This window comes from Micromys minutus (genome assembly GCF_963924665.1).
Source record: "Micromys minutus genome assembly, chromosome: 5".
Lineage (NCBI taxonomy): Eukaryota > Metazoa > Chordata > Mammalia > Rodentia > Muridae > Micromys > Micromys minutus.
Window position 1 is genome coordinate 57140713 of NC_137974.1, and position 27442 is coordinate 57168154.

Sequence of the window (27442 nt, forward strand, 5' to 3'; positions counted from 1 at the left end):
CATGACTAGTTCGTTCATCTTGCTCCAGGATTCCAGATCTCTGAGCCTTCTAAAAACTAAAGTTATAGCTACGAAGCTTTGTTCACATGATGTATACATAGATTCTGGGAATCGAACTCTGGTCCCTAAGCTCTTGGAACCACCACTCTAATAACTTTGCTACCTCCCCGGTCCCTGAGATCCCATTATGTTTTTTCCTGAAACAACGCTGACATGGTCCAGAACATTCTAGAAACCAAAGGGACTGTCCCAATCACTGAAACCATCCGTCGCACTTTACAGGTCAGCAGGGCGTGAGGTCCCAGGCCTCAGGGCAGCATTTCCTGTGATTCCTCACTTACTGTCTGTTCTGTTCATGTGGACAGCGTGGCTCGGTGACCCCTGAGCCGCAGCCCATTAGAGTGGGTATCCCTTTTACTCTAAGACTTTCTGGTTCTCATTCGTACTGTTTTCAAATAAAACACTTTTGGAATTCACAGTCAAGTTTCCATTGTATGTGGAATTCCACATACATCCTAATTAGGATAGATTCTGAGTGGTGAGGTCAGAAAAGACAGACCATCTTGACTCTTGACTGCTGACATCCATATATACTGCTGTCTAAACATTAAGGAAATTAGGATTTTTTTTTTTTTTTCTTCCCTAGTTCCTCCTCTGCCCTGCAAAGGATCTTTTTTCTGTGTCTGCTGCATGTGTGTGTTTCCTTATCCCCAATAAATGCCTGCGCCCTCCTCCAAAAGAAAATAACTGATAAAGAAAATTATGTTACAGGCATGGATGTTTTGCTTGTACGTATGTATGTGTACCATGCTTTGTGCCTGATGCTTACGGCAGCCAGAAGAGGGCGCTAGATCAACTGGGACTGGAGATACGGGCAGCCGTGAGCTACCATGGGGTTCTGGGAACCAAACCTAGATCCTCGACAAGAGCAGACAGTGCTCTTAGCCACTCAACAGTCTTTCAGCTCACATATTGATGTGCATATTGTGGGGATTAGATACTTTAGGTCGATTGTTTTCTCTTTTGTTCTTTCTTCCTTTCATATTTTATATTTTCAGTTTTTAAAGATTTGCATATTTACTCACAAACTTTTTTTGAGGCAGGATTTCTCTGTGCAGCCCTGGCTGAACTGGAGCTTACTCTATAGGCCAGGCTGGGATTAAAGGTGTGTGCCACCACAGCCTGTATGTGTTCACACTGTGAAAGCAGGTATGTTACGAATGTAGGCGGGCACTGACTCCCTGGTACTGGAGCTGCCATCTGGATGTTGGAAACCAAACTCTGGTTCTCTGGAAGAGCAGGAAGCGCTCTAAATACTGAGCCATCTCTGTAGCCACAGGCCTTTGCTTTTAAATTTTATTTTTGTTTATTTAGGCTTTCTTGAAGATTTCATGTAGCCCAGGCTAGCCATGAATTATGTAAACAAAAGTGACCTAGACATTTTGACCTTCCTCGTCACCAGCTTCTGAGAGCTGGGATGACCAGCGAGTCATGAGGTCTTGGGTCTAGAATATGACTCTGGATTGTCTGCTAATAAAGATCCATGTCAGGAGTGGATAGTCACGTAAAGACAGGATCATCCACACTCATGCAGCAGTTCCTCAGTGATGAGACTTTCTGGTAATACCACCTATAGATCAAAGTGCCTCTTGGACATGCTTTAGCGAGAATGCCACACAATCTCAGACCTCCATCTTTCTGAGAGATGAGGGAGGCACTAAGGTGAACACAGAGGGTTGTCCTTTTGAAGGAAGGGGTCTGTTACCTGCTATCCACCCATCCACCATGAAGGCTGGGAGCAGATGAGGTCAATAGCCTGGTGACCTCAGTGCTATCTCTGTGGCAAAGACCACACTGGCTTCCCCCATCCTCATCATGAACCAATCCATAGAACCCGCTTTATGGAAGATGTCACATGCACTTTACAAAGACTTTCACCAAACTGTGTTGTGCTTAAAACCGTCATCAGCTACTGAGCTGCCTTCTGGCCTCCTGCCAACTGTTACTCTGTTGACCTTGGTGGTCACAGAGACCCCCACATGTGATGTTCTCAGGCCAATGACATCCCTGTCATGGAAGGCTCAAGAAAGGCTATTACAGTGGGATTGAACACCTTCCTATGAGTCAACCAAGTGAACAGTGGGACAGACCACCCTGTTTCACTCTGGCTCCTGCCTGCCTACAAACACAAAGCCTTTACTAAAGGGAGGGCTAGAGTCTGAACCAGGGAATGCCTTCCTTCTGCCTACAGCAGGGAGTCAAGTCCCAATTTTCACAAGTGTGCAGGGAACTAAACTCTGTCACCTTTCCTAGCTGCTACCCGAGAAAGCCAAAACCACACTACCCACTTACTAGCCTGGGAATAGAGTGCAGTCAGGGCCAGAGGGGCCAGAGGGGTCGACTAACAACGCTCACCATGCAGTCATCAATGATTTCTGCCAGGCGTGTCCGGTGTTTCCTCCCCAGCCGCATTATCTTCTTCCAAGTGTAGTAGTACTCCACACACTGAGCCACTGTCTTCGACTTCACCTGCCAAGAAAGTGCGCCCACGATTAGCTCCAGTACCCGATGGCAGGCAGACTTTGGAATCTTTCACCAAGTGGATCTTGGGATTATATGCTGCCAAGCCTGAGTTGGATCCTTGAGATACTCTTCAAAGTTATCCTTGGATCTCAACTCCCTGTAAATGCTGTAACTAAAACACCACATATGTGTGGGACGAGAAGGGTCAGGTTTGGATTTAGAGACTGCACCGGTCTCTCACCTGAAAATCTTAGCTGTTCTAAACCCTCAGAGCATCCGGATCTTAGGTGTTTGGATTTGGGATGCTCAATCTGATGTGTATTTCAGAATGAAGCACTGCTCTGCTTAGATCATAGGCCTCTATGCTCAGGTGGGGTTCAAGCCACCCAGATATGGAGGTGACAGGGTAGGGATACAGCCACCTACACAACGAGGAGGGTACCACCAGAAATGTCTGTTGCCTTCTTCAACGTCCTCCCGTCATTTGGAATTCCTACACTGGAGTCATCCATGAGATTCGAGATACTGCCCCAGAGCCCTTGGTAATAAACAGTATTGGCTGATAAATGCTGCACGTGGAATCCACGTACAGGGGCATTAAGAAGTATAGGCAGAGTGCCACAGTTTTAGTGTGGCTTGTCTCCAGAGGGCTCATGTTTAGGAAGCTTGGTCCCCAAGATCTGTGAAACCTCCAAGAAGTCAGGCTTGTCAGCCATGACAGCACAAGGTTTGAATCCCAGAGCAAGCCAACCCTCAGTGGCTCTGATTCCCTTCTGTTTGTGCCCCAGCAGAGGCCAAGCCAACAGGGCCACCACCTCCTGAATACTCAGCAGGCAGAATGTCAGGTTCTTTCTTTATAGCGCTGTTGGAATACCTTGAAACATTTAAATTCTATCTCTAAACAGCTCTCAGCCAATTAAAGCCTAGCAAATATGTTATCTAGTAATGTCTGATTTCCTCGATGGGCACCTTATCTCCTCTTTCTGTTTTTCCTTTTGAATCCAAGGCCTCATGCATGCTAGTCAGGTTCTCTGCCATTGAGCTGTGCTCCAACCTTGGGAGAATCCATCCATCCATCCATCCATCCATCCATCCATCCATCCATCCATCCATCCATCCATCCACTTACCTATCTACCTACCTACCTACCTACCTACCTACCTATCTATCTATCTACCTATCTACCTACCTATCTGTCAATCATCTATTTTCTGTAAAATGTTATATAGTTATCATTTCCCCTTGATTTTGATGGTGGGGGTAAAGGGTTGTTTTTGAGACAGTTTCTCACTATACAGCCCAAGCTGGCCTGGAGCTTGCCATGTAGACCAGGCTGGCCTTGGATCCAACAGAGATCTACCTACCTATGCCTCCAGAGCACTGAGATTAAAGGTGTGTACCACCATGCCTGGCAGATACTATTTTTATCATTGCTGTCCTGATAAATGGGTCTGACTCCAGAAATCCTCACACTAGGTAGGCATGGGAAGACCACATGCCTCTCTCCCCTCTACATGGTCTTAGAAAAATACTGTCAGAAACACCATCCTGGGCTGGAGAGATGGCTCAGTGGTTAAGAGCACTGACTGCTCTTCCAGAGTTCTGAGTTCAATTCCAGCAACCACATGGTGGCTCACAACCATCTGTGATGGGATCTGATGCATTTTTCTGGTGTGTGTCTGAAGACAGCTACAGTGGACTCACATAAATAAATATTTTAAAAAAGCACCATCCCTTGCCTAGACATGCTATAAACTGTGGAAGTTGGGACTCAGCATCAGCTCTGGCTGTAGAGAAGAAATGGTACATTTCAAACATGAGTATTAAAGCAGAAGCCCAAGAGTAGAGGAGGAGGAGGAAGCTTGGCTGGCAAGTAGGAGGATCCAAGTTCTACTCTAAGAGCCCCTCTAAAAGAGACAAGCATGGTGCAGCGCACTGGTGAGCTTAGCACTAGGGAGTGGAGGCAGGGGAATCCTTGAGACCTACCAGCCAGCCAGCTGAGCCTGCTCAGTGAGCTCCAAAGCTATCAAGAGTCTGTCTCAAGAAAAAACATGGATGGTGGGGGCTGGAGAGGTGGCTTAGTGGTTAGAGCACTGGCTGCTCTTGCAAAGGACCCAGGTTCAATGCCCAGCACCCACATGGTGGCTCACGACCATCGGTAACTATTCTAGGCGACCGGATATCTTCTTCCTCACTCTGTGGATATGAGACAAACGTGCAGTGCACACACATACATGCGGGCAAACATCCACACACGTAAAATAAAAATAAGCCACTAAGAAGAGATAGGGGGACTGTGTCTGAGCACCAATAGCCAAGGTTCTCCCCTGACTTACACACACATGCATGCACACGCGTGCACAGAAACCTCAATACAGCTGAGTCCAGACAATGAATTCTTTCCCTTATTATCTTCAGTCACCAAAACTGGCACCACACAACACCAGCACTCCTCACAAAGGTGGGAGACAGACCTTTTCTCGGGGATGTTAGAAAAGCAGTAAACAAAGTATCTCACTATCGTGATGTCCAGAATCTCAAGGTTCCATCATATAAGCAGTGGGGAAGAGAGGCTTACCATCTTCTGTACAAAAATAAAGTCTTTGCTGTAAGTGGCCAATGCTTTATTAAACAGTTTTCTTTCTAGGGATGTCCACTTGTCAGAACCTGGAACAAAACAGAATTTCCATTAGGGTCAGCTCATGCTCTTAGACTCCCCCCCGTGACCCAAGCAAGACTGTGGCACAGAGGTGTTTCGGACCCATCGACTCAGTGCTCAGCAGAGTTAGGAGAGTCAGGAGTTCAACCCCAGCCTGGGCTACCTAGTGGACTTAAAGTTAGCCTGTGCAACATGAAGTCCAGTAGCAAAACAAAACAAAACGGAAACCCTTGTCTGAATACAAAGCTAGTCTAGAGCCAGGAACAATGGTGTGCGCAGGAGGATGGAGCCCAGCGCCAGCTGGGGCTACTTGGTGAAGCCTTGCTTAGAAAAACTGAACAGCAGCTTCCGAAACAGCAGCCCTGATCCTGGCTCAGATCTCAGCTCTGCTCTGGACAAGTCACTAAACCCAAGACTTCATTCAGTTTTGCAATCACTGAATGGCAGCAGTAATTAAAACTGTCCCCACATTAGGTTTTTGTAAAGATTAAAAATCCCATACAAAAACTTGAAGGGGGTGGGGGCATGAGTGATCATTGGTGCGGCCTATCCACAGCATCTGCCCAATTGTTAAATTCAAGAAGGTGAGCGCTCACACAGTTACCCCTTATCAGGGCCTCAGGGCGTGGCTAGGTTCACTGACTCCACCATTTCGAAGGCCAAAGGCCACGGTAGTCAAGGTGAAAGCTGCAAGCATGCTGGTAAATGAACATTTTTTAGTGGGACACAGAAGGATCCCCACACTCAGGTTAGGGCCAGGGAAGCCAGAGGTTGTGAGGTAGAAAAAAATGCCACACTGGAATTTGAAAGGTCACAAAAAAAAAGCCAGTCAGGCAAGAAAGAGATAGAAGAAAATTCAGGGGCAGGAAAACTCAAGTGCAAAGTCAGAGACAAGAATAATCCAGTTTATTCCTTCATCATGTTTATGAGTGTCAGCTACAAGTGAGGTTTGGTGTCAGGAAGAAAGAGCTATGAGGGACTGGGGGGGGGTGACTCAGTGAGTAAGAGTGTTTTCTGTGTGAACAAGACAAACTGAGTTCAAATCCCCAGTACTCATGTGAAAACACGCATGGCACACACAAGCCTATGAGGAAGACCGGTGGATCCTTCGGGGTCACTGGCCAGCCTGCCTTGCTGAACCAAGACACAGAGAAGGAACAGGTCAGAGCTGGTACAACCGAAAAGGCTGCGAGGTAGAAAAAAAAATCATGCTGGAGTTTTAAAGGTCACACCAAGTGGTGTTTCTGTTATAATCAGCCCTCGAAGATGGTGGCACGTGCCATGCTGCCATGAACCAAGGTTCAGAATCATCGGGAGACCCTGTCTAAACAATAAGGCAGAGAATAAAGGAGGATACTCTGTTCTTCCCGAACTCTGCATGTGCATGAAGCATGCAAACGCTCTCTCCACAGCTAAAGGAAACATATTGAAGAATATTTGCTACATTCCAGATATAAGTATCTTACACTTTAACTAGTCACCAGGCTTTACTAACAACAATCCTGTAAGGCTGGTGTCACTGCTGTCCCACTTTACAGATGAGGATGTAGAGGTCTTCAGGGGGCAGTTAGCAGATCTCTAGCCCGACGGTGCACAGGCAGTGTTCCTGCCATGCTATTGGTCTCGCTGACCAAACCTGACTCATGGTTTTTCCTTACTAGGAGAGTAGGCTATGCTAAGGAGACTGGATCCAAAATGGAACAGCTTATTTGGGGCAAGAAACAAAGCCTACGTGGTGGGTGGGAGGGAGGCTTGTTGTGGTTTGGAGAGGTTTAAATGTATAAGTCTAGCATCAAGTTATAAGTGCAGCCCATGGGATGCTGGTGTTGAGGAGTGATCCTCTGAGAGGTGGGGCCTGGCGGGAAGCCATTCCCAGCCCCTCCCCAGTGACTCTCTGGCTCGCTGTCTCACCAAGTGATGTTTCCCTGTTGTAATCTGCCTGCCAAGATGGCACCACCTGCTATGCTGTCATGATGCCCTCCCTATAGGCATTAACTTTAAAAAACAAACAAACAAAAACAAATAAAACTATAGACAAAATACATCTATTTTTCTCTACGAAATACCCAATCTCAAGCATTTAAATTTTGCAACAGAAACTATAGGGCTCTTAGTTCTGGGTACGCCAGGGCAGGTTTGACCACCGCAGTGGGTACATGGATAGCCACAGTGTTCTTCCGTCTCCCAAATTCATGACATCTGATTCCTGGACGGCATGTGGCTGGCCACTGACAGTCCATCTCCCTTCTCAGATCTCTTACAACTCTGGTTTTCCTTTGTCTTTCTTAAAGAAGTCTCCTGGTGTAGCCTTTTATTCACAGACATCTATTTGCCCCTGCCTCCAAGGTCCTGGGTTCACCATGCCTGACGCCCACAGCATCTTTACTCCCAGCTAGTGCAGGTCCAAGTTTTCCACTGTCCTCTGGCCAACTGACAGGACATAGGCACAGGCAATCCGACTAGCATTTTCTATCCAAGCATATGAAAAAAAATCCCTCTGAATTAAGAGAAGCCTCTGTGTGTGGGCAGGCATCCTAGGATGGCTGAGGGAGTATGTGATCCAGTGTTGTAAACGCAGGTGTGTGAAATAACCACCAAGAGCTCAGGCTCCAGACTCTGAACAGACCACGGTCTCCCTAACTTTAAAATCACTATTCCCACTGCTTTGCAAGGTTGTGTCCTCAGAGTTTTGAAGAGAATGCTGCATAGAAGTATCTTCTCATTTATAGGCTCAATCTCAGCAGAGGAAGCCATCAGGGTCTGTGGAAGCCATAGCAACTCTGTAGAGGGCTGGGGATGAAGCAATCTGTGCCTTCATAGCCATCCCATAATGTTCTTCAAATCCTGACCAACATTCCAGGACCTGGGGAGAGAGGGTTTCCAGCTCCTCTCCAATGCTGGAGACGTCCAAAGGGGAAGAAGGCAGAGATTAACCAGCCAGCAATTTCAGTGGGGGCGATTAAGGAATAGTCCTCTCCTTTCAGCTGTCACCAAAACAGTGAAGAGGTAAGAGGGTCAGAAAGAGTGCCAGCAGCTCAGTCACAGAAGCTCGTGAGGGGAGGGGGGCATGGTGCTGCCCCCTGCAACTCAAGGATGGGTGGCCCTTGGATGCTCCCTCAGATGGATCATCAGGTTTGGCAGGGTTACTCAGCCTTCTCAAGCCAGTGACATCTCTATGGAGACCACACTTAACTACTATGTCTCACTGGGCTCACTATCTCAGTGCTGGTCCAAAGAGCAGGGTTGAGTTCCCAGCTCTGCCTACTTTGGGCATCCACTCCTTTGTGTCCATAAGGCTTGCTGATCCGTCTGCTAGGCAGAAGTCCCTACACTTGAAAGGGGGGGGGGAAACCTCTTGGAGACGTGCATTGGGTTGTTGCTCTGTAGTGAGGTTTTCTGTCTCAGGTCTTCAGTTGTCCAGAAAAATGGTGGAAGGGTGGCTCGCTTCTTCTCTGTGTCACTCCTACTTTGAGGCTACAGTGATGGGGAGCACAAGCCTAGAGAAGATGGTCCTAGGATGTGTGAAAAGGAAAGTGCTTATACATGTGTGCGTGTGCACCCAGCAGGGTATGGCACACAACAAATGGCCAGAGACTCGGAACTGCGCCTGAGATTGAAGCTCCACATTTTGGCCTTGGACTGAGTTCCTGGTATAGATAAATGACATCCGAGCACTGTCCCCAGATGGCATCACTAGGGTGTGACAAAGGAAATCCGTGTCGTAGTTTCCGCACCTTTGAATTGGGCACAGGTGGCCAGTTCACTGTGACCAACACTGTGTGGTCATAAACAGGTGCTCCATGTCTCTGAAGGTCACCTGAGGCAGATCCCGTATCAGTTCGGGCTAGGAGACACACGTTGTCCTTCTGATGTGTGGCCACTTACAAGGCTGCCTGTCCCTGCTGGAACTCCTTGCTTGGTTTCTCAAAGCTTTGTCTCTTTTTGTAAGATGTCTGCTGCCCTCCAGGCTGGCAAATGAGGTTAGTGGGCTGACATTCCCCCAGACTTACTCGTTCCACCTGGGGATTCCTGGCTATTGGGCTATTATCAGCAGGGGCCCTAACAAGCCGATTAAGGCTAATGACAAAGAGCCTAATTAACTGGATGAAATGGGCCCTAGTATCGCGTCTAGAGGCATAATGCGCAGAGCTTTGGTTGCTGGGAAACAGCCTCTGTATGGTGGCTAATTTGGGGCCAATCTGCTGCAAATCCAGGCAATTAAAAAGACATTCCTGGGGCAGAGAAAACTTGGACACAGTATCTTTTTAGAGGGTTTCTCTGGCTTCCTTTAGGATTAAAGGGGAAAAAAAAAAGAACTTTTATCGATGTCATTATTGTGGTTACGGCAAAAAGAGATGCTCACTGTAAAAAATGGGAGGATTTATGTCAGATTTTCAATGTCATACAGAATCTATAGCAGGTGAAGGTCAGACTTTTTTTTTTTTTTTCTTCGAATGCAGGCTTGTTTCTTCTAGATGCAGAAAGGAGGGAGGGCCTCAGTTTGAGCCCATATGTTGAATTTGTTTTTGCAAATGCTGTGTCAGGAGAGGCAAGAGAATGTACTGACTCAGGTCCTTCTGTAAGAAATCTACTCTATAGTAAAATAAAAGAAAAATAAAAGCGCCCACAGCTGTGTTCTTTATAAAGTAATTCTAGCAAGTACATAATTCTGTCTCTCCTTCTTAACTTTGGACAGCTTCCAAGACAAGAGCCCAGACTCTGTGGGATGGACGTCTCCTAGGTCTCACTGCTCTTTCCAAAGCCAAGGCCTCTTTGAGGCCCCAGCAGGTGCTCGTGGTTGTGATGGGACATGACAGAAGTCTTCGATGTATCCTGGGAAGAAGCTAGATCTAACTCTACCATCCCTAATACCCTGCACGCATCTGCATAAACGGACCTGTTCAGTGGGGAAATCACAGATGCTCCAGCTGTCTGACCACAACCACCATGGCTCTTTCATGTACATGACCACAGGCCCCCCCCCGCCCCCATGCGAGTGCTTAAGTGAAATCACTGGAAAGGTCTACTAGCCACACATCCGTGGAGGGAACTGAGAGGGACACTGAGAGGGACACTGAGAGGGACGGAGCACTGGGAGGCACTGTACAGCTGTTCTCTGAGGATGCTGAACAGGCTCTCCAACTTTGGCAGACGGCCTTCAGGGCTGGGACAGACACCCATCTTGCTCGCTGGTCCTCATAGCATTCCTCTCTTCCTGGTCCTGAGTGAGTGAGAGGAAAGTTTCCACAGGCTCGTGTCTGTCTGCCTAGCAACCCCATCTAGCTGTCTTTCCTCTGGGCACAGTAAAGTCTGAATCTGGCTTCCTTCTCTAGGTGTTCCGGTTAACTTTTGGTCAAATTAGCACAAATTTTAACATACCCATGAAGAAGAAACCTCAACTGAAAAAATGGCTCCACCAGAATGGCCTGTGACCATGCCTGTGAGACATTTTCTTAATTGCTAATTGATGAAGGAGGGTCCGGTGTTTGTAGATGGTGCCATCCCGAGGTGGGTGGGCCTGGGCTGTTGTAAGAAAGGTAGATAAAGAAGCCAGACTAAGCAAGCCAACAAGCTGCATTCCTCCCTGGTCTGGTTCAGATTCTGCTTCCTGCCTTGGCTTCCTTCAATGGTGGACTATAAGCTATAAGTCAAATGAACTCTTTCCTTCCCTTCGGTGGTTTCACAGCAATGAAGACCAAACCAGAGGAGTAACTCGGAGCCTAGGGTGAAATTCTAGGAGTCAGATGGGTCTAGTCCTCAGGCTGGAAGCCAAAGAGAACTAGAGGTAAGTGCTCCAATGAGGCAGAAATTGAGCTGACTGTCCCACCTGGAGTAATAGAAAGGCTCTGGTCACAAAGACCGAGCCAGGGCTATGATGGGACAGGACTCAGTGACACCCCCCAAAGGAACCAAATACAGGGGGTTTCAGAGTGTGGCATGGTGGCTGGGACACAAGATGCAACAAACTCAGTTGTCTCCCATGTCTTGATAGGCAACTGTTAAAGGGACGGAGTTGTATCTGTCTTGAGGAACCAGTGTCTTCTGCCCTATCTACTCACAGCTCTAGAATATTCTTGAGTTTGTAATCACTTTGAGAAGAAGGCAAGAGACTGGAAGAGTCAGTGGTAATTTCCACTTGTAGTCTCCAAGGGATGAAATGACTTCAGAAAGTCATCGTTTTTCCTAAGGTATCTGAGAGGGAAGGAGTTAGAGGAACGGATCATCTAGCAATACTCAATCCAAAAAGCTTAATGTATCTCAGCAGACCTTCAAAGTTCTTGGCAACATTTTCACGCTTAGGACTAGAGGTGCTCTAGCCCATGGCTTCCTGGTCTTTTGTGTCACGGTGCACATATAAAAATAGTTCTTGTTCACCACACCGGGGACAACTGGAGAGGGATCATGTCCTGGGTGAAGAGGCTCACAGCTGGTGAGCTCACAACCAATCCCAAGGTTCTGCTACGACGGTGTGACTTCAAGCTAACCCAAACAGCACCTCACAGCTAGTGGCTGGAAGCTTCCTTTAGCCCACACGAAGCTCCATCCACTATGCAGAGGAGTTTGGGAATCTCTCCCGGAGAGGATCCAGGAATAAAGAGTGCCCGTCAGGGCTTAATGGAACAGCATCTGATGCGCGCGCGCGCGCACACACACACACACACACACACACACACACACACACACACCCAGGACACATGTATGCATAAAGTCTTGATCCTGACATTGGAATAGCCTTTTCTTTTTTTCTTGTTTCTAATTCAACCCTATAGAAAGCCCAGGGCCTTGATCAAGACCTGAACCCACCTTTACTGCCTCTAAAGTTAAAGGCTACTAATACTGGTCTGCTTTGTAATGTAGCCTTGGTGGCACTTTTCTCTGATGCACAGGTCTTACTGCCAGGTGGGCAGCCCCATGAGCCATCTCCCAGGTCTTGGGACATTCACAGGGGCAGGTGTTTACTCTGACACATGCCTGCCAGTGCCGGGCTAATAGACCCAGTGTTATCCATTTCCACAGCCAAACATAGCCAAATGTGAGCTGCCCACTCTTAGGAGGCAACAGGGCCCGGGGATCCTGGGAACCTACCGGCGTAGTGGTAATTTGCTAAAGGATGACATTTTAACCTGACTGGCTTCCGCAGCAGCAACATTTCCAGGGTAGCCTGTGGGGTCAGAGAGAAAAGGGAGAAGTCAGTCTGTGAGCGGGTCCCATGGAAAAGCAGGTCTAGTACTGCAGCAGAATGAGGAAGAAACCCAGGGGCATATGATGCTAATGGGAATTTCCTTTCAGTTTGGCTCCAACAGCACGAAACATTTTAACTGCCACCTCCTCCCCCAGCCCCGAGCTCATGCCTAAAGCGAGCTGGTCACACCACAGAAAACATGACCGGCAGCTGTGAATTTTACATTCCTTTGGAGAGACAGAGTGGGGTCTGAATGAAAACAGCTGTCTTAGGTAACAAGTGTACTGTGTACTGCCCTTCCAGAGTGTCACCCAGTAAACCCTTCAGATTCTGCCTCCTGCAGCTGTGTCCATGTGTGTGTGTGAAAGTGTGTGTGGGCATGTGGAAGTCAGATGACAAGCAGCCAGCCATTCATTCTTCAGGTACTGTTCCCCTTGTGTTTTGAAAGAGCATCTCTCACTGGCCCAGAGGTCACCAAGCAGATGAGGCTGTCTGGCCAACAAAACCCAAGGATTTGCCTGTGCTTGCCTCCCAGCATTGTGAATACAAGCTCACTGCACAGAAACCTATGTCTGTGTGCATGTCTATGTGCCTAGTACTCATGGAGCCCAGGAGAAAGCACTGACTCTCCTGGGACTGGTGCTAAAGTCAGTTTTAAACTACGGGTGTTGGGAACTGAACCTGGGCCCTCTAGAAGATCTATCTCCCTTCTAGGTTTTAAAAGAAAAGATAGGAAAGTGGATGGGTTTGGGTCAAGCAAGGCAGAAAAATCTTAGTATTCCAAGTTCATGGGTCAGAAGCCTCAGCAACCTTTAGGGAGGTGCTTAGAAACCCAGAACCTCTGAGCTGGAGAGATGGCTCAGTGGCTAAAGCATTGGCTGCTCTACTAGAGGACTCAGGTTCAATTCCCAGCACCATAAGGTGGCTTAGAAGTCTGTACCTCCTGTTACAGGGGATCGGATGCCGTCTTATGACCTCCACGGATACTTCACACAGTTAACATTTATACACTTAAAGAAAAAAAAAAAAAACCAGAATCCTGGGCCCACCACCATCTGCTGAATCGCCACAAACACCTTAGGAATTCTTCACAGTGACTTATGTATGTTGCTGAATGTTCTATAAGGGTACTGGTCTCAAAAGACAAGCATTCTAGACCACACGTGAAGCACTGGCACATTTATTTATTTATTTATTTATTGCACTTCCATAAAATCTAAAAGCAGGCCCCTGATTCTAGTACTAGGAAGAACCAAGTCCTTCTGTAGAAGGGAAACTGAGGCTAGTGATAGACTTATCTGGCCAGAAGTGAAGGCTAACTAGACAATGGTCAGCTTGACTCTGGGAAGATGGCCCCATGATTCTAGTTTAGGGACGTCTGAGTGTCCCCGATGAAGGTCCTCAATGTCCAGACCTATGTTAAAGGTGGGAAGTAGAACCACTTAATGAGCTAGAGAAAAGAGGTCTGGAGGCATCCAAGTTTGGCTCATTTCCCAGCAGGGAGGACCTTGAGGCCAATTCATGTTTTACTCAAGGTTTTCTTCCACCTCCGTCATGGTACATGAAGTGAAATTCTCATGTCCTAGAGCACGAGTACCCCTCATAATTTAGTTTCAGATATGTCAGCAGGAGTCTAAGTGGAGCTTTCTTTGCAGGAGGCCTTCTGGTCAAGACCTACTCACTGAGCTAATGCATCCACAAAGTTCCTAGCCTCCTTACCATCACGTCACCTTTGGCCTCAAAGAGAGAGTGCAAAGCAAATTCTGAATTGGTCCCTCCGCCTGGCAGCGCACTGGAACAACACAAATTCAGAAGATTCTCCACTGTTGAGAATAAGAAGTCACCGAATCAGATATGTTCCGTGTCACGAAACCCCACACCCATTCTGGAGCCAGATGTCCCTGCTAGAGAAGCCAGCCTCACCCACTCAGCTCCTCCTATGTGCCAGTACCTTGTTGCTGGAGGGCCTGGTTTTCCAGCTCAGGCCACGGCTTCCATACCAGTGTGGCCTTGTGTGTGTCCTGAGCCAGGGCCGAGATGTCTTGCAGTTCTGGGATCTCTGCTTGGAACCTTAAGCCAATGTTGATGCGTCTGTAATGAAAAGAAAAACAGTATGGTCTTCAATGTGACAGCCTCCACCGGGGCAACTGTCAGGAACTACAGACATCAGGGAAGCAGTCTTCTCTGCTGAAGAACTGTCAGAGCAGGGACTTCCATTCCGGCATGGCCCTGTTCACTGGTAAGAACAGCTCTAATGTTGGGTGTTGGGGTACACTGTGTGAAGGTGTGTCTCTGCACATTCAATTGTTAATTTTTGTTACCAGCAGAGAGCTAGATACTGGCAATGTCTTGGTCTTGCTACTTTGACGGCCTATTCCTGGTCTTATATTTTGTAAATATTCACTCTTTCTCATTTGCCCAAGACAATCTACAAAAAATTGGATCTGATTGGCTGTTGTAAAGACCTGACAGCCAGTAGCCAGCAGGAATCAGACACGGGAGATTTATTGATTCATCCAGGAGACACAGGGGTGAGTGGTCGGATTAGAGTGGAGCAGAGAGGTAGACTTGGCCCACGTGGTGGGATGTAGAGCCTGGATTAGGGGGGTTAGAGTAGTCAGGACTACAGTACCCAGCAAAAGGCTCAAACTTCATGATATTAATAAGGCTCGGGTTGTTTATATCGCTGGCCAGTCCACATTAGGCCCATTATAGTTGGGGACCTGGGGAAAGGGAAGGGACAGTCTACAACTTCACAGCTTTCAGCGGACACTGGAATGGAAGTTACAGCTGACTCCAAGAGAGGAGTTGCCGAGACCATGGCTAGAGCACACCATAGGACGAAGGAGGGCGGCTAGGTGTGGACAACAGTGTAAAGTATTTATCCCTTCCGGACCACTCTGACATGGACCATGCTATCTAAGCTCACAAAGACTTGGGATACAAACAAGACTGTAATCACAATTCCCATTCAAGGCACCAACAAAGGCCTCAAACAAACAAACAAACAAAAACCCCAAAACAAACAAACAAAAAACCCCCCAAAACAACAGCAACAACAACAACCCTCCCCAAAACCAGACTCAGCAAAAATCAAAACTAGAATGTGTCAACTCAAGCCTTCTGATTCTGGACTCTACAAAGCCCCATCCACCCCATGGCTTCTTTTCATTCACAAAAGAGTCACCTTAACCTTCCATAGTAAAGTAGTGTCTCTTTATCTACAGTCTTCTGTGGTTTGCAGTGACCCATGACCACCTAACATTAGCAGGAATACTTGGATGGAATTAATATTGGAGGAAAATATTAAGCAGGAAAATCCAGAAATAAAGAATCCTGTAAGGGTTATGTTCATACCATTTTAAGTAACAGGATGAACTTGCAAGTCAAGCTAATTCTACCTGCTCTGGGTGTGAACCATCCTTTCGTCTACAGTACCCACACTGTAAGATGCCCACCTGTCAGCTGGGATTTACATAGTCTATGATGGACTATGTCTCATGTATCAGACAGAAGATTTTGGCACTGCAATGCCAATGAGCAGGGCATGGTCCTATCAGAGGTGTCTGGTACCCTCGGGAGTACCAATGTGTGTGAATACCGCACCTCCCACTGATCATGAAATGATTCAAATACTCAACAAGCCCATTTGGAAGACTGGCCAAGAGTCACAGAGGGAACATGGGAAAAAGAACATTTAGAAGGATTCTCTTCTAGTTAAGCACCTTCAAGAGAGGGGCCGCAATGTGCCCCCCCTCCCCGTATGTGAACGAGTCTGTGGCTAGAAGCTGGCCTGTGGAGGTAGGGATGTTTGAATCTAGGGTTTCACATTTAGTCCTAAGTCTCTGAAATACTAGCAGCCAAGAGGAAACAGAGGAAAGATGCCATGATCCCACCGTTTCCACAACTCTCCCCTCTCAGTGGTCACCGAGTACAGAAATACTGACTGCCCTTCTAGAAGCTTCCAGACCTTTCCTTATCTGAGGCTTCTGTTCTAAAGAATAAATGGCTGTTCCTTACGGTTCAACGTCCACAGTCTGCTCTCCGGGTCCTGGGGTGACTGTCACATTGCCACCATCGATGCTGCCTGAAACACAAAAGCTAGAGTTTACTGGACAACAAGGAAAAATGTCCCAAGAAATGAATACAGAGGAAGTCAGCTTACTAAAAATTAGCCAGGCAGCAGTAACAAGACTCTTCTCCTACCCAACTCATATCAATTTCCAGAAAAATGGATGAATTCATGAGGTTCTTTTTTTTTTTCTTCCTTTCTCTCTCTCCCCATTCTTCAGCCTCTTGCCAGGGTCTAGAGGTGTAGCTCAATCTAGTTTTAAATTCCCTGTCCTCCAGCCTAAGCCTCAGCCTCCCCAGTGCTTGGGACCACAGGCGTTGAGATAACCATCTCTCACAGTGTGAGGAAAAGCTGCCTGGCTAAGCTACATGGTTTCTAGGCAACCAGAAAGAAACCTAGCTACAAAGATCTCTCTTCTCCCTTTGGCCCCCTCTATATCTACTGAGGAGATGGGGTGTTCCTGTGCTGCTGGTGCTGGTCTTCAACCTCCCCCCATCCCTCCTGGCTCAGCTTCTGTAGTAGTTGGGGCTACACTTGCATATGTTCTACATGGTCCATGATTGATTTTTCTTAAAGCACAGTAAATATCATGATTTACTCTTGCTTATAATAGCTCCCATGTGTATAACGGCTAAATATTTATCGTAAGCATCTTTTTTTAACCATCTGAAGCAGTCTTGGTGTGCACATTTCCTTCTTTCTTTATCCCAAAGACACTCTCGACTCGGTTCTCTCCCCAGACTGATTCCCTTGAGCTACTAAGTGCGACACAGAGGCATTAAGAACACCTCGCACCGTCTGTGGAACACATAATGGATATTTCACAGAAATCCACGGGGTAAACTATACAGTTGAAAAATGTGAGACTCCCCACCCACTCAGGGGAGTATCCAAATCGACAGGGGTGACACCAGGGGTTAAGGGACGACTCACTGGAACGGCACAGCAGCACGCGTGGCGTGGGCGTGAGGGGAGTGAGGGGCAGCTGGGGGTGCACTCCAGGGCCGTGGCCAGAGATGAGGACATTGCTGAAGAGCCCTGAGCCCTGGCGTACGGGGCTCAGCATGGGCGGCGGCGTGTAGGGGGGCAGTTCGTGGGCGGGGTCCAGGAGGAGGTGGTCCCCGAGGATGCGTGGGGAGCGCAGCTGGCTCTGGTACAGGGTGGCCCCCGAGTAAGAGGTGGGGTTGGGAGTATAGGAAGAAGGTGGTGGTGGGATGAAGAGGGGCTCAGGCCGGTGCCGGAACTTCTTCTTCTCTGGTACGGTCTTGAGGGGCTCCTCAACTTTGGCGGTGATGGGTGGATGTTTCCGGGGGATTTCCTAGAGTGAGAGGAACAGTTGGGATTCAAACTAAGACATCCCAGCCATTGTCCCCTTTCTAAGTACAGAACTGTTATCCTTGCCTTGCCTTGGCCCCTTTCCATAGATTTAGCCGGGGAACTCGAAAATTCTAAAGGGGTGGGGGAGAGACTGCCTCTCTTCTGTTCGTCCCCTCCCACTCCCACCACATCGGCCTTGGGCTGGTTTAGCAAAGAAAACCGGGAAGGTCTGCGAAGGGTAGGGTGGGTCCACAAAAACGTAATAAATTAAAACTCTGGCTTATCACTGCATTTCCATCTGTCTTGAGTGGAATCCAGCAGAGTGGCTCTTTAGTTCCCCCACTGCTCCTGCAGGGATAGATGTTCTAAGCAGGGGACAGAATCCTCTCTTCAGGGATGGAAGGCCCAAGGCTGAGGGAGCAGGAAGAGGTTCGTGCTTAGCACAGGTTTCCCCAGCTGTCACCACGGCTCTATAGGGTTACTTGAGGCCGGGGCACAGTGGCCCACAATCCTCAAGGCCGTTTTAACGGGCTCTCCTGGAGATGGAGCTGGTGACGCTCCCTGTCACGCCCCTCTGAGGCTCCTCTGGAGCACCCCCATCTCGTCTTGCTTCCTGTCAGCAGAGCTAGTTTAGGTTATGGAGGGGAACCCAGCCTCGTCTGGGGGACCTGCCACACGGAGACACATATACTAGGTAAGTCCACACATGCACGTCAAATAGAGAAGCAGGGTTTGCCAAAGCCGGACGGAACAGACTTGGGTGGGGGGGGCCAGCATCAACCCGGAAAAGCCGAGAGCTGGGTGTGACAGCCAGCCGGGATACCTGTGGAGAGGCTCTGAGGTGCTCAGGCACAGCTGCAGTGCCCAGCAGCTCTAGTGCCAGAGTAGCGAATGAAGACAGCAGCAGGGGGTGATGGGAAAGACTTTCATGGTCACATGACCAGCTGCCTCCAAGCCATGTGACCTGTCCCAGCTCCCCTTCAGCTTTGGGCCTCTCTCACTGGCCTGCCTTCAGTAGTGTGGGCTCTGTCTCTCCCCTCCCGCTGTCTGCTTCTTCCTCAGCTCCCTTGACTTCCGAGGTGCCATCCCAACCCCTCGGAGAAACTCTTGGGGAGGTAGAAATGAAAAAGGAGGAGAGGGGCTCCCGGTTATCAGCGTGGAGGTTGCCGAGGGAGCGCTAACGTGGTTCTCCTTAGACCAGTGCCCTTTAGCCTCCCCCTTTTCCTCAAATAGGGGCGCTTCACAGTCGAGGCCCGGAAGAGACCCCAGGAGTCAAGAGGCTGCTGAGGAGAATGTTTTGAAAATGAGGCTTTGTTATCCCCACTCCTGACTGTGGAGTAAATCTGGAAACCTTTAAGCCGGGTCCTTGGGTCACTGAGGAGGTCATTTAAGAAATGTGGAGTTCTTGGTGACCTCAAATCTTTCTCGGAAGCCTAAACGCAGTGTTCAAAAGTCCTTTTAAGGCTTTTTGGTGCCTCCACCTCTAAATAATGCTTTATTATCTCCCAGGCAAGAAAGGCTCTTTGAGCTACCTGGACCAGAGGCCCCAATTCAGGTTGTCAAAACACCCAGACTGTCACACTTAGATCACATCTGAAGTGTTTATAAACTATGGACTCTAGGGGGCAGAGCCAAACACTGAATTGTATAAAACTCCTGCCCCCAGGGGAGGGAGAAGGCTACTGGTAAGTCCAATACACTGGGAGAAACAGAGACTTGAGGGACATTCCAAGCTGGCTTTATCCTAGAGCTGAGATTTGAATTTAGAACTCTTTTCTGGATTTTAAACTTGTTTTTACATCAAGGGTTTGTTTTTCAGCCTTTACTCATTTCCTGAGCATGCTTCTGCCTGCGTGGTAGCTGATGGTGCCACGCATTAAGCCAAGTTCACCCCGTCCTACTCAGCCTACTAAGAACTCCCACAATGATCTCCTAAGTAAAAATACCACCACACCGCCTTGCTCACTGGACCCACCCATCCGATATACAGGCACACCTTGATTTTTGATGGAGCCACAATCCGCTGACCCACAGTAAAACAAAGCTATTAAGCTTAAAATGCAGTTAATACACCTCACCCACAGAGCATCCTACCTCTGCAGTCTCAGGGTAAATTGTAGTCTTTCCCCTCATGATCTAGTGGCTGACTGGGAGCAGCAGCTTAATGCCATGGCTCAGCATCAGAGAGAAGGTTTTATCGTATACTTGTTCGTCAGTAGCCTTGGGAAAGGCCAAGATCCAAAACTCAAAGTAGCACTTTTACTTGTATGTAAAGCTGAAAACTTGTCAGAGGAACCATTTTGGCAGAAGACTTCTGTCTTTCCATCTTACCACCTCCAGGGAATAGGTTTCTCCCTAGCCCCTCCTCTTCTCACTGTCTTGAATTAGATTGGGTGGCTGCAATCCCTGTGTGACTTCTGGGATAGATGTAGTCTCTCACACCTACCACACAACTTCCTCAGGCAAAGTGTGTGTGTGTGTGTGTGTCTGTGTGTAGATTAGCCATTCCATCCGTGTCTGTTGCTAGTCCCTCTCGCAAGAATATGGAGGTGGTTCCTCAGCCTCACTTCTTCTGAGCCTCAATGTCACACAAGAACCCAAGACAGTTCTTTTTTAAATGTTTCAACCTTAACCTTCTGGCTCCTAGACTCCCAGAATGCACACATTCTTTCAGGACATGTAAGACCCAAGATACTAACTACTCTGTGGGAAGAGACAGGTCTGGTATGGCCAACCATGGAGGTCATTAATTACCCAGGGAAGAGAGCAGAAGAGGCAGAGAGAAGAGGAGGGAGTGATGGAGGCAAGGGGAATTTAACAGGGACTGAGAAACATGAATCGCTTTGCTTTCCTGAGATTTGCGGGGTCTGGCTCTCAATGCGCTTATATCGGGATCTGTAATGGACGTGAGACCCCAGGGATTAAAGCGGAGGTGATGTTTGCAGAAGCTATTGACCAGGCAGATCGTATGAGCCAGCGATTCGGCTACTTTCCAGAGGTGCAGCATTCTAAGGTTGACCTCTTTGGCAGCTGGATCTGGGGAGACCCAGAGGCCTTGGGAAAGACCCAGGGCAGGGAAACAGCTGTTTATTCGCAGGGATACTTTCCCCCCTCTTAGTAACTGGCAAGGTTACGTTGATGTCTGCCAAGTGGATTGTCAGAACGGGATCCAGACCATCAGCCTGGAGGAGTAACAAGTATGGAATGGTTGGTCAAATGCGGGTGGCCTGGAACCCTTGAACCCGAGAGGGAGAGCTCAGGGCAGTCACTTTGGAAAAGCTGTCCTCATCTCCAAGAAAGCAAAGCAATTTCCCACCCCAGGCAGGCGTGGCAGTGCAGCAACTCACAGCAGGAGCACGGGGGGCAGCCCCTTGGGGAGAGTGAGGGGGGGAGAGAGTCATCCTCACGAGCACAGGCATCTCGTCGTCCGACATCGAGCTGGCTGGCTTGTCTCTGGCCGAGGGGGTGGCAGCGACGCTGTTGGTGAACCCCTGAGAGCTGGGCTTGGGTGGGAGAAGCTTGACAGGGACAGACACAGGCATGACCATAGGCGTGAGGCGCTCTGCCTCAGGAGGGAGCTGTGGTGGCGGCGGAGGCAGAGGTGGCAGTGGCGGCTGGGGCTGAGGCTGAGGCGGTGGGGCCTTCTCTCCTTCCTCCTACATAGACAATAAAGGCTTTGATCCTGGGCTGAGAGCAGCTCTCCCAAGGGGGATGGACTTGCTTTTCCTCAGAGGCTCCAGGACATCAGTGGTGGGGAACAGAGGCCCACAGCTGGGTGGTTTCCTTCCTGTAACTCTGGGTCCCTGAGCTACATTTAAGATATCACTTGTATATGAAAATATTAAAAAAAAAAAGTTGGTGGCTTTTGTGGCTTTTTGAAGTGAAGGACAGGGATGGCTGTTCAGTGAAAACTGACCGTGAGCTTACGTGGATTTCCATTCCAGTTGACTCAGTGTCTAATGGAAACAATCATTGCAGCCCACATTTTATTCAGGTTAGGAAACCACACTGAAAATGCAAATTATGCTAGGGTTATGTTTGTTTCTTTGAGACGGGTTCTCAATAGGTAACCCAAACTCAGAATCCTCCTGCCTCAGCCTCCTGGAGTGCTGGGATTACAGGTGTATAATGCCACACCTGGCTGAAAACATACATTTTCCTTTTTCTTTCTTTCTTTTTTTTTAGACAAGGGTCTTGTTAGGTTGCTTTAGCTAGCCTTGAACTTGCCCGTGTAAACCAGGCTAGCCTCAACTTGCAGTGATGCCCCTGTCTCTGCCTCCTGAGTACTGGGATTATAGAGGCACAAGCCATGAACCACCTGGCAACATACTATTTTTAAAGTGTGCAGGCAGGCTGGAGAGATGGCTAAAAACACAGGCTGCACTTCCAGAGGATCTGAGTTCAAGTCCCAGCACCCATGTGACAGCTCACAATTGTTATCCAGCTCCAAGAGATCTGACAACCTCACCTAGACATGCATATAGGCAAAACACCAATACACATGAAATTAAAAAAAAATATTTTTAAAAAAAGTGAAGATAAACTCCTCTTTTATCTGGCACAGCCAGGAAATAGAGATGGGAGAGTGAATCTCGTAAATTCAACATTCAAAGAATTTTCAGAAACTTTGAGTTTTAACCAAGCCCAAAGATGGTTTCTTACATGACTGTCCACCTGGATAACCCTGAGAGTATTATGGGATCACTGGATCCTGCCTACAGCCAATCACCTTTACATGGATGGACAGAAACTTCTGGCCAAGAGCTTGAGAATACCATGCTTTCTCTCAGCCGCTGACCACTGATCTCAGAGACCATCTGGCTATGGTCTGGAGTGCTTACGTATATGTTAGATTTCAACTATACTGTACGTTAGCATATGTATGTACTCTGCATTTACATCCTTATAGGTCTCACATTGGCACAGTTCCTTCAGCACCTTTCCCTAGGAAAAGAGATGGGGCTTCCCTAAGGAGATTTCTAGCACGCCTCTTTTAACACTTGTCTGGGAAGCCAGGAAAGCGGAGACTGCGCCTCTCCTGGCGCCCACACATCCATCCCCCTGTCTCACTCCAGAAGCAGCAAAGCAAAGCAAGCAGCACATGACCTGAAAAGGATGGGGGCAGACCTCTGCTGACCTGTTTGAGGCTGGGGGAGGCCCTCATTCCCCCGTGGGACCGCATGTGGCCATTCAGAGCAGGCAGGCTTTTGAACTCCTTCAGGCAGATGGAGCAAGTCAGCTTGTTCTTGGCATCAAACTGGTCCCCAAACACTCCTTTGGTTTGGCCGCTGCTGAAGGGTAAGGCCACATGAAAAGGACACACACACCAAGGACAAGGAAACAAGAGTTTATCACAAGGCATCAAAGCTACAAAGAAACCATTTAGTTTATCTGCCAGATAACCAAGCCCAATGTACAGATGGAGAAACTGAGGTACAGAGGAAGCAAAGACTTGCTTTCTTTAAGAAAATAAAAATTTAAATTAGATTTCTATATACTGTGTGTGTGTGTGTGTGTGTGTGTGTGTGTGTTTTGGGTCAGAGGACAACTTGGAGTCAGCTTTCTCCTTTTGTCCCAGGGTTCAAATTCAGGAGATCAGGTTTAGCACGTCTGCCTGGAGAGCCATCTCACTGGTCTGGGAGGTCTTTCTCTTCTTTAAAAAAAATTGTGTGTGTGTGAGTGTGTGTGTGTGTGTGTGTGTGTGTGTGTGTGTATGTGTGTGTGTGTGTTTGTGTGTAGTGTTTCAGCTGCTTGTCTGTATGCACATTGTGTGTGTGCCTGGGGTGACAAGAAGAGGGCACCAGATCCCCTGGAGCTGAGTTATAGGTCGTTCTGAGCCACCTTGTGTGGGTGCTGGGACTCCAACTCCAGTCTACATACAGCAAACCCAGCAAGTGCTCTTTACGGCTAGGCCATCTCTCCAGCAGAAAGGGCTTTTTAAAAATCATGTCCTACAGGACACACCCTCCACCATTCTAGACCTTCAGGCACAGCTTTAAACACCCACCACCGTAGCCCTGAGAGAAGGAAGTGAGCCTGGGCTGCTCACCGTGACGCACCCAGAGCTCAGCTCTAAGCCTGGTACACAGAAGGCGCCCATTAAGCTCCCAGTGAGCAAACTGATAAAGAACAGAACACACAGCAGCTAAACCCGTTACCGCTCCTTACTCTGCGCGCACCTTCAGCCCCCTGAGCCCAGCTTTCTCATTTCTAAACTGAGAACAGCAGTAGCTGGGGATGGTTGAGGACTTAAATTGCTAGCGCCTGCCGCCAGCGCCTGCCTGACTGGTTTTTACCTCCGTGTAACACAGGTTGAGTGCTTGACGCAGCTGTCGCTGCTTCCCCTGGACTTTCCCTAAAACTTTGACCTTAGACTCAGAAGTGAGTTATTTAAATAACCCCCAAATCCTTCCAGCTTCCCAAGTATTCCAAATCTTTGATCATACCTTGATTCCGGAGATCCAGGCTGGGTTCTCCCATCAGGTAAGTGCATCTAATTTTGAGCCAAACAGGGCACCGGAAGAAAACAAGAGAAAAAAACAGACATGTATTTCTAAAGGAAGGATGTCCGAACACCAGGATCTATCCTTCCAGAACTTTCTCTGCCCATAACATGTCTACTCATGTCTTTGTTCTGCACCTGGTTTCTTCTCACTGTTCCCTGTACTCAGCCAATGCCAGTCCCAAGCCTACTGGGATGAAGCCCCCACGTCTTATTCTGTTTGTATCTAGTCTGCACTAACACTGTCCACCTCTGAAAAGGACAGACAGCAAATGGGTGGCACAGCATCATTCCAGGAGACCCGATAGCATCAAAACTAAACAAAACAAGAACTGCATGTATGGTGTATGCAGAAGTCGTGTGGAGGCTAGAGGTTAGGCTAGCCTTGGCTATTGTTCCCCAAGCACTGTCTACATAAACATTTTTATTATACTGTATGAATGGATACATTTATGTATCCATCCATCTTTACGTGTATGTGTTGCAACAACATGTGTGTGTAGGTGAACAGATAACTTGTGGGGGTCAGTATTCTTCTTTCTCCTCTGTCCTGGGGGTCGGAACTCAGGTCTCCAGCCGAGGTAGCCATGCCTTTCCCCACTGAGCTGCCATGGTGGCCCAACTTGTTATTTTTGAGACAGGTTTCTTACTGGCCCAGAACTCTATAAGTAAGCTCGCCCGGCTGGCCAGTGAGCCCCCAGGAATCCTCTGGTCTCTGCCTCTCCGTTGTTGGGATCACAAGCATTTGCTGCCAAGTTTGGCTCTGCATCCCATGATTAAACTGAGCCAACCCTCTGGCCCCCGACTTTAGGTCCTGATCGTTAAATTAACCATTTCAGATGCACTACAATATTCTAGCCATCTCTTTAGTGAGGCGACAAATCCCCAGGGCCTAAGACTGAATCCAAATCGAGTTTGTATTCCAAATATCTGACACAGACAGTGCCTGGCACATGTAGGTTAACCTTTGTGAAATGTATAAAGAACATAAAGGATGAAGGTTGGAGGCAGAATTGGGCGCTGCAGAGACTCGCGCCTGCAGCTGAGTCTGCCGCACATGCAGATATGAAAAGAAACTTGAAGATACCTGGGGCCACATCGCACTGGGAGACGACTGCTGATGCTGAGACCCCATGTTGTTGAGGTGGGTCCCACTGGGGGACAGGAGCGGTTGGTGAGGAAGTGCACTAGTGAGCCGGGTCATTTCTGAGCTTGCAGGATCTGCCACCCCTGTATCAGAAGGTCCCATGTCCCCATGGGAGCTCAGCATAGCCGGGGTCTGCCTGTCACTAGAATATGTCTTCAACTGACTGTCTTCACGCTGCTGGTGCTGGGACAGGTGGCTCTGCTGGTAGAGGGGGTGGCTATAGGGTTGTTGAGGCTCCTGATAGTAATATTGGGGCATGGGACCCAGCTGGATCAGCTGGACAGCATGCGCCTGCTCCGGGGTATACTGATGAGGGTCCCGATGGTACGAAGGGGGCTGCAGATGCATGGATGGCTGCGGCTGCTCTTGTAAGTGTTGCATCATGGGTTGGGGCTGATAATACTGAGGTATCTGCAGTGAACTCTGCCGCTGCTGCAGTTGGAGCTGCTGCTGCTGCTGAGGCGGTGAGGGGCGAATCTGCTGCTGTTGCTGCTGCTGCATCTCCTGCATGGAGATCCGCGGCAGTCCGGCTTGCTGCTGCGGCGGCGGCTGTGGGTAATACTGGGGCTGCTGCAGTGACTGCATATGGCTGGACAGCACCTGAGGGGCCTGCAGTGGCTGTCCTCCTTGTACGGACATCTGAGCCAGGGGCTGCTGGTAGTCATAATACAGGTGCCCTTGGGGAGCGTGCTGCCCAACCGGAAGGGCTGGCTTGGGCAGTCCCCCGGTGAAACCAGGGTGAGGCTGCTGGGGCACCTGCTGGTAGCGGGAAGCTATCGCTGATGCCGAGGGCTCCACAGGCTTCTGAGATAGCAGCTGACGGAGGGCACTGTCAGAGGCTCCATCCATCACTGCTGACTGAGTGTGCAGCACCTGGGCCATGTTGTTGACCTGAATTCGCAGGTTTTGGTTGGCAAACACCTGGGTGAAGGAGTCCAGCTTGTGTAAAACACCGCTGGTGAGTTTCTGGGTCCGGATCTCGCTGGCCTGGGAATAAGTGTATTGGTAGCCATCAGTGGGCTCCACCTGGGCCGGCGCCCCCCACATCATGTTTGTGTTGGCCAAGTTGCCGCGAAGCTGGACGTGGTTCCCAGGCCCCGCGTGGCTTCCCCATCCTCCCTGCCTGGAGGTATCCATCTGGCCAAGGTTTTTGGAGCCAATAGGCAAGCCGAGAGCATCCCGAGAATCTTGAGGGAAGTGAGGAGAGATGGGTGATGCCTGCGGGGCGTCCATTCCAGCCCCCGAGATTGTGTTCCCGTAGCTGTGGTTTAGCCCGCTGTGGACACCGAGGGGCGGCTGCTGATAGAAGAGGTTCTCACCACCGTGGGCCACGTGATTGGTCTTGTACAGCTGCTGGTCCCCCATGACGTCCTCTTTGCTTATGAGTGTTCAGCCACAAACCAAAGAAACAAAACAAAAACCGAACCAAACCAAAACAAAAACCAAAATCAAAATAAAAATAAAAAATAAAGAGAAAATGAGGGAAAAAAAATCCTGAAACCCTGAGAAGATGAGAGAAAGCGTCCACCCTACTCTACGGCTGACATGTCTGTGAGGGTGGCTGGAGGCAGGGGTCCCTTTTGGCTTGAACCAGTCATCAGCAGAGCCAAGGTGTCTACATCCTCACCCGGGCTGAGGTACGGACCAGACACCACCGTGGTGGAGGAACGTCCTTCACACCTGGAAGACAGAACACAAAAGACAAAATTTATTCTTCCCCTGGATGTTTCTTGACAAGCCGTTATTATAAATATTGTGGTCATTAATAAAAGATAGATATAGGGAGGGCTGGTGTAAGGTACTGGCTGCTGAGCCAGGTGGCCTCAGTTTAAATCCAGGGACCCATATGGTAGAAGGAGAGACTTGACTCCCACAACTGTCCTCTGACCTCCATAGGAGGGCCAAGGTGTGTGTGGTATGTATTCACACTGTGGGGAGTGTGGTATGTATTCACACTGTGGGGAGTGTGGTATGTATTCACACTGTGGGGAGTGTCTGAGTACGTACAGGTAAGAGGAGGACTTCTGGCATCCTGCTTG

At 48.8% G+C, this 27442-nt stretch overlaps 1 protein-coding gene across 6 annotated transcripts in view; it reads right to left on the reverse strand.

Annotated features, from left to right (window-relative positions):
* Window positions 1-26768, reverse strand: part of TRERF1 (transcriptional regulating factor 1) — a gene marked incomplete at its 5' end in the record, with an annotated part of 41574 nt that extends 14806 nt beyond the window's left edge. For 2 of the 6 annotated variants that reach the window (XM_080916872.1, XM_080916870.1), the window contains 11 exons: window positions 2416-2529; window positions 5102-5190; window positions 12269-12344; window positions 14085-14188; window positions 14317-14456; window positions 16386-16452; window positions 17371-17755; window positions 21162-21410; window positions 22892-23042; window positions 24201-24247; window positions 25344-26768. In XM_080916872.1, the coding sequence (XP_080772998.1) occupies window positions 2416-2529; window positions 5102-5190; window positions 12269-12344; window positions 14085-14188; window positions 14317-14456; window positions 16386-16452; window positions 17371-17755; window positions 21162-21410; window positions 22892-23042; window positions 24201-24247; window positions 25344-26768 (2847 nt within the window). Of the gene's footprint in view, window positions 1-2415; window positions 2530-5101; window positions 5191-12268; window positions 12345-14084; window positions 14189-14316; window positions 14457-16385; window positions 16453-17370; window positions 17756-21101; window positions 21411-22891; window positions 23046-24200; window positions 24248-25343 lie in introns of all 6 variants that reach the window. The other 4 variants (XM_080916869.1, XM_080916871.1, XM_080916868.1 and 1 more) reach the window with 4 other exon arrangements.
* Between the last annotated feature and the right edge of the window lie 674 nt (window positions 26769-27442).